This window comes from Quercus suber, unplaced genomic scaffold (assembly GCF_002906115.3).
Source record: "Quercus suber isolate HL8 unplaced genomic scaffold, Cork oak 2.0 scaffold_208, whole genome shotgun sequence".
Taxonomy (NCBI): domain Eukaryota; kingdom Viridiplantae; phylum Streptophyta; class Magnoliopsida; order Fagales; family Fagaceae; genus Quercus; species Quercus suber.
Genome location: NW_027069666.1, coordinates 187,629 through 195,217, shown reverse-complemented (window position 1 = coordinate 195,217; position 7,589 = coordinate 187,629). Strand labels below are relative to the sequence as shown.

The 7,589-nt window shown below is 37.4% G+C and overlaps 1 protein-coding gene across 1 annotated transcript; it reads right to left on the bottom strand.

Annotated features, from left to right (window-relative positions):
- Window positions 1-1,485: 1,485 nt before the first annotated feature.
- On the bottom strand, window positions 1,486-4,432 carry LOC111994579 (inositol 3-kinase). Its single transcript, XM_024026470.2, has 2 exons — window positions 3,335-4,432; window positions 1,486-2,200 (listed from the first exon to the last, which is right to left on the bottom strand). The coding sequence occupies exons 1-2, from the start codon at window positions 4,190-4,192 to the stop codon at window positions 1,910-1,912; spliced, it is 1,149 nt and encodes a 382-aa protein (XP_023882238.1). The 5' UTR covers window positions 4,193-4,432; the 3' UTR covers window positions 1,486-1,909.
- Between the last annotated feature and the right edge of the window lie 3,157 nt (window positions 4,433-7,589).

Genomic DNA, 7,589 nt, shown 5'->3' with positions numbered 1-7,589 from the left:
TAGTAATTACAAAGTTTTTTTTTTTTTTAAGAAAAAAAGAAAAAGGAATAAGTGCTTCTCTAAAAAAAAGTAGGCAAAACTACACTATTGGTCCCTGAAAGTTTGTCCTATGTGCGCAATTGGTCCCTTAAATTTGAAACGAGCATAATTAGTCCTTTAAGTTTTAAAACTGAGTTGTATTGGTCCTTGTATTAACTGCTGTTAACGGTGTTACTTATGTGACTAACGAAACAATGACTTGACATTTTTTTAATGATGTGGCATGTTTTTAATTAAAAAATGAAAAAAAAAAAAATAGGTTCCACGTTAGATGAAATTAAAATCCAACCTCCTCCAACTACTCAATCCAAAGCCACATCGGCAGACATGGAAGTCGACCAAAGTACCACCACGAGCACCAGCACCAGCACAAGCAGCAGCGGCTCTTGCCCACCCATGAATCTCTTGTTCGTGGAAATGAGTGTGGGCTAAGATCAACATGGATACATACTCCGTGCCCATTTGGCCTTTTCTCTATTACTCTGCTAGTTTTTGATGAAGAACACGCATTTGTCAGATTTTAATATTGAATCGTAGGATTGGTGAGTTTTTATGTGGAAAAATAATTAGCAAGATGAATTTTGTGATGCCCTTTTGACTCTTTCTCAATTACTATCCCAGTTATTGATGAACACCCAGTTGCCAAATTTTCATATTGAATGGGAGGATTGGTGTATTTTTATGAAAAAATAGAGTGTTCCGTTAGCCATGAATACCCAGTTGATTTTAAATATCAACTTTTTTTTTTTAATTTTTATGGAAAAATAAAAAATAAATATCGGATTTTTTTTAATCGGGTCAATATGATTTCAATTTCATCTCACGTGAAAACTATTTTTTTTTTTTAATTTTTTAATTAAAAACGTGCCACATGTTAAAAAAATGCCACATCGTTAAAAAAATGCCAAGTCATTGTTCCGTTAGCCACATAAGTAACACTGTTAACAGTAGTTAGTAAAAAGACCAATACAACTCAGTTTTAAAACTTAAGGGACTAATTGTGCTCGTTTCAAACTTAAGAGACCAATTGCGCACACAGGGCAAACTTCAAGGACCAATGGTAGAGTTTGGCCAAAAAAGTAATAATGTAATAAACACGAATATGGTAAGGATTTATAAATATATTCAAATGAACAAATCACGATCAATGCCAAATACAACTCCCTTGTATGGAGCTTTTTCCAACCAAAGAAGTGGAATAGACTACAGAGAGCCTAGGCATTTCAAAATTTTAAAGCAGAGAATAAAGTGGAAACAGAAAGCTACGTAATAGCTCCATTATCTTCTATGCATCGGTTAATGACAGAGTTAACGAATCTCAATTAAAGGTTCTATTTGGTCATTGCTAAGAAAATTATTGTATGATTATGTAGTGATTCCAGCTAGGGTCACCTGAAAGAGTTCATAGAAAGAGATATGGCAGAAACTAAAAGAAGATGGGCATAATACACTGGAATATCAATGTGTACTTCGTATTTGAATGTGAGTAAAACATTGAGATCGGTGAAGATCACCATTTTATTAAAACAGAATTCTGATCAGAACCTATTGCCATACCTAGATTGTGATCTCGACAAGTTTGAGCAATCTCTTACATTCGCTTTGGCAGTTAAACCTACATTAGTGATCAGATGCAGGGTACCTGGGTCCAATACATACTCAGTCCAGGCACAACCCAATGCAGCCCACTGACAAACACAAAACTGACAACCTTTCTTGCTTAAAAAGGCATTTACAGCTTTAATTTGCCAATGAGTGATTCCAGAATTTCTGATTTAACAACCAAAAAACACCCTGTGCAAAGAGATCTCTATGGTAGCCCAATTATCTGGTACAGAAAAATGAGATGTACAGAGATGCCTGCTCTATGTCAAGGTTTATCCTCAACTGTGTGAAGTTTTTCCTCATAAATAGAATTAAGTACTAGTTTAGGTTGCCCGGCATACTGAGGGAGGATAGCCTTTTCCGCTGCTCTGGGAGGAGAGCTTGGAAGATCCCATTGACATTCCTGAGAAATGCATGTGGGTATTAGTTTGGCTGCATCAAGGGATGCATGGAACTGTTCATGCCCTGCTGGCTTCACAAACCTCAGCTCATCATCCTGTCTTTCATGGCTGCTGGTAAACTGCATCTTCCTCCTCTGCACCTCGTCCTTAACTCTCTGGAAGGACAATGAAATGCCAATTTTGTGTCATAACAATGTTTATGGAGGAAATCACACTCATTTTCTTAAGCCACCATGAAAAAGTTAATGAAAGTATTGCTGTTATGACAAAAACAAGAACCTATGAGAAAAAAATTGGGTAACTAAAACTAAATGATCAGTTCCTTTACTTGGAGACTTCTCGAAACTTCGTCACTGTTTTTATATATTTATTTCATTTAGGTAAAGAGCTACTTTTACAGTTTACTATTATGCGATAAATCAAATTCCAATGTGTAAAATTACCAAAGATATTGGGAACTTGCAGGATCCAATCGAGACCAAATCATTTTATTTCTGTCATTGATTCTTTAAAAAAAGAAAAGAAAAGAAAAGAATCATTTTATTTTTCTGAGGTGCTTAAGAATGAAAATACCGCAAAAATCTGATAGAAATAACGTGATCAGAACATTGCTACCTGATCAATTCAGTTCGATGGAAGGTGCAAACTCAAAACATGCAACCGCATGACAAAAATATATGGCGAAATGAATATCTACTCAATAGCGAAAAATTTTATGCCCAATGAGACAGAAGTTTATCATATCTAACCTCTATAAAAGTTGAAAGTCAGATATGGTAAGTTTGTTCCAACAGTCAATCTATATTAACAAGCAATTATTGTTATTTCCCTACTAAAGCACCAATCTCAGTCATAGCAATCAACCAAAATAGAAAAGAAACTAAAGAAAAATGCACCCATTCTATCACGTTACCACATCACAAACATCTGAAACCAACTCCCATTTATCAACTTTTGTCATGGTCTAGCTCTTGCAAAAGGAAAATAAAATTTGTAATTCTCTCTCAACAACCAAAACCAACATTGCCATCATTTCTCAATAAAATGGCCCACTTCACTTTAAAGACCCCTCTCCAGTCCAGAACGTAATAGACTAAAAATTGAGTCAAAATACAGGTGGTTGCAGAGAATCCAATTACATTCCTAAGTTTAAGTTCCACGCATTTCCACAGGCCCAAAAGGTTTAACAACTACCAATACACCCTTTTAACTTATTATTATGTCCTCAAATTATCAAAAACCAACAGACTTGTAGCTCAAACAAAAAGAAGGATTATTGAGAAACAAACCTGCAACAATCTGGAATCAAACTTGGGCAATCCAATCTGAGCAACAGTGAGAGACCCAAACAAATTGCCAACCAAAGCAGCATCAGGCACAGGCAAGCCATGAGCCAAGCCAGCCACAAACCCACCTAAGAAACTATCCCCAGCACCTGTGGGATCCACCTGATTAGCTTCAAAAGGCTTGATTTCCAATTCCCCATCTTTCCAATACACGTTGCACCCTTCTTTCCCATGCGTCACCACCACACAACACATTTTCCTCACCTCCTCCACATCCATATACACAGCCTCTTCTTCCGAAGCCTTCAAGAACCCAAGTCTCGGCAACAAGTGGAAAAACCCACTTTCCTTCAACCCCACGTGCTTCACAGTCCCATCTTCATCGAATTCTCGGATCAAAGCCTGGATATCCGCCAAAACTAAATCACAAATGTCCACCATTCGCTCCAGCGTTTCGGGTTTTATCTCGCCGCCGACACCGACCGCCATTCCGAAGCCGAATTTTGATTCGGTATCAAGATCCGATACCCCGATCGGGTCGCAGACGGTGACCCGTTTTAGTACCCGATCACCGTTCCCGTTCCCGTCGATGTCGGAATCGAAATGCGCGTGGAAGAGAGTCGTTCTCGATGTGGGTATCACGATTGGGCTACGACATGTCGCATAGGCGAAGTCTGGTCCAACTTTAGAGACCAAATTATACGGAATCGAAATCCCATCGAGCACGGCGGAGATGAAGGCGGCTCCGCCACCGAGAGACTCGCCCACAACGACGCCGTCTCGGATAAGAACGTCGTGGCAGTAATTTCCCACGACTAGCCCACCAAGGCGTTGTGGTGAAGTCTTTTGGTCTCTCACCATTTATAAAATTCGGGAGCAAGGAATTGAGCTAAGTTGGTTTGTGCGATTTGTGAAAAGTGAGTTCTGGGATCATGGGCTTTAGAGAGAGACGTGAAAATATAGAAAAAGATTGTAGAGAGAGAAAATAGAATGGAGTGTTTGGGGGAATAAATTATGTGTCGCGTAAACACGGAAGAGAGGACGCGCGCCATGGATGGGTATTGTTTGGGTGGCATTTTAAATGGACAGCGACGGTGATTTTTTTTTTTTTTTTTTTTAAATCAGTGTATTTTTTTTTTTTTTTTTTTTTGGGAGTGTAGTTATTGTTATGTAGTGAGGAAGAAGGATCAAAATTTTCTTTTTCTTTACTCATTTGGGGAGGAGCTGACTGATAAGCGTTTGCGTTGGCTTGCGAACCTTGGAAACTGATCGTCAAGTGTCAATTGTCGGGAAATACTAACGGAGTAAATGAATGGATTCTTATTCGGAGTTCCCAGCATTGCATTGATAGAGTAAAAAATTTTACTTTTCAACTCCTTAAAAATTTATTCTATTTATCTTATCCCTTTATTTTATAAAATATCTAATATTAATAGTTTTATAATAGCATTTAATATATTAAAATAATATAAATAATGTATAATAAAATAATATATCCACTATAAATAAACAACAACTACAACCACAACCACCACCATAACCATAAAAACTTTTGTACAACCATAGCTGCCACCACCCACAATTGCAACACCCAACTATTAAATCTCTCTTCCTAACCATGCGAGCATTTATAGTGAAAAATGTCCAAAATCAACATAGTATTTACACAGTCAAAAGAATCAAAGGTCACCAATTTCTTAAACCCCAAAAAGATATATATATATATATATATATATAAAGACGGAAATGACTTGGTGAGCCAATTCACTTAACCAACTTGGACACCCAACCAAAATCAGACACAACCAAGTCAATTCAGAGCGAGTTCTCCTTACTGAGTTTAGCATACATTTGGGCTGGTAAGCCCTTCCCAAACTCCACCCTCTCCATCGTTGTCATGCTTTAGAACCCAGGTCGGACAATCAACACACGAGGTGACCTGAACCTAGATGGTGACAATGACCCCACTTGATTCTCCAATCGCCACATCCACCCAATTTCATCTTGCATAGAAGCAATGAGTCTTGATGGGGATGAGAAACAAGTATTTCTCATCCTTGAGTTATCGTCCAAATCATATAAGAAACTACAAGAATTGAGCCATGTCTAGTTCGTCCAAGATGTTGCCCAACTCTAGAAAGGTCGTCCATCATCAAGAGGTTGTCCAATTTAAGAAGGTCGTCCAGCATAGAAACACTTGGACGACCCCTCAACACTTAGAAAATCTTCAAAATGAATTTATACACAAAACTTATAATTTAAACCACGTTCTATATTTCAAAGAATGAGCAAAATCCTTATTCCTCGCTTTAACTTCTCACTAAACTCTTAACTTCTAATGGCAGTTATAGAAGATAAGATTAAATCTTATAACTTCTATAGCAATTGTAGAAGTTAGGTCTAACTTTCTAACTTCCATACAGTTTGAGGAAGTTACCAATCAAGTAACCACTCCAAGGCTCACTATATAAGGACTCATCCACATGAAACAAAAGTAAGTTTTCTACACTCCTCAAAAGTTGGAATTCTTGAGTTCTAAAAAAAAAACTAACTTAAGCATCGGAGGTTTCTTGGTGGTTCACCCAGTCACTTTGATCTTGTTTTCTTTCTTTTTAGGCTTCAAAGTAACCACTAGTCCATTAAAGCCTGGAGCATTCACCTATTGATTTTCTGTGCGTCTTCAAGTTCACTCACCAAGTTACCTGATCCAACCCGCCGAGTTGACCCTTAATTGGCGACAAAGGCGGCAACTCAGATTGGGGAGAAACCAGTGAGAGAGATGGGTCAGCAATGGAGGCAGGGATGAGTCGACTTAGGGCTTAGGGGGCCCGGTGAGTGGAGGAAGAAAGATGGGTCAGGGTTGGGCAAGGAGATGAAGGTATGGGGCTTGGGTCGGCGAGAGTGGAGGAAGAGAGAAAAAAATCTAAAGGGGAAAGGGTGAGATTGAAGTGAAAATTGAAGAGTGGAGTGCAACAGAAAGCTGAAAAGAAAGAAAGAGAAAAAGAAAAGGAAATAACCATTATAATAATCGGAGGACAAATAAAATATATTTGTTTAGTATAACATCTGAGCTACAGTGCACTGCCAAAAATGGTTGTGCATTGAGCTCAAGAGCCAAAAATTTTACATTTAGCTCCACTAATACTACCCCATTTTTGTTATATTGGTTGTTAATTTGGCACCACCAATGCTAATGCTCTTATTGGTTCCTAAAAAAAATGCATGGATTCTAAAAATAAAAATAAAATTTATATGCACGAATGTAGTATGAGTACGACTATCCAGGCCGGATCAAATAAATTTGGACTAACCTGCACCCGTTCGACCTAATAGATAAAGCATATCTCAACCCACCACTGATTGAAGGGGTTGATCGGATCGGGCCTTCAATGGTGGCAATTGGTTTGGTTAGAGCCGTAGATTTGAAAAACGAAGAAAATTTTGGGAGAGATAATGGCGGAAATCCGGTGCGATTTCGCTAGAACCAGTGGAAATTTCATCAGATCTGGTGAGATCATGTTGGATCTAGAAAATTTCACTAGAAAATACTTATACTAGTCGATTGGTTCAAGTTTTTCAAGTTTTGCAAGAGTAGACCTGTGCATCAATTTCTAGAGGAAGAGACTCACCGCTAACCACTTAGTAGTCAGGTTAGGTGGAGTTGGTGAAATTTGGTAGTATTTCTTTTGTGGGTTGGAGTCGTTGAACAACCCTAAGCATGTATATGGAATAGGGGAAAAAAAAAGATTGAAAGAAAAGGACAAATATGACTGGGTATATATATATATATATAGGGATGGTTAAAATTAAAAATGTTTTTTACATATAAAATATAAGAAGGGAAATTATTAGTTATCACTCAAGATGAAAATTTTTGAATTTTAATGCAAAATGAAAATAAATTATATGTAGGGAATTCAAGCATTGAATAGACTAAGTGTTGAAGAATGTAGGTTACAATCTAGTTGTCTAACATCCGATTCCATTCTATTTTTTTCCTCTTCTTAGTCAACCATTCTACAATGTTTAATCACTTCATTCTGATTAACTCCTCTTGATAAGTGATAGGTGTGAAAAAAAGGTGAAAAATAAAAGAGAAATTTGGATTCAAATGTACAAGGAGGAAGGCATCTATTCTCTCTTTTTTTTTTTTTTTTTTAAATGCAAAGATTGTTCAGCTCTTGGTTTCTCTTGGAATAAGATCTTGAGTTCTTAGATTAACTTCATAAGTTCTTGAAATCATATCAATTTATTTTAA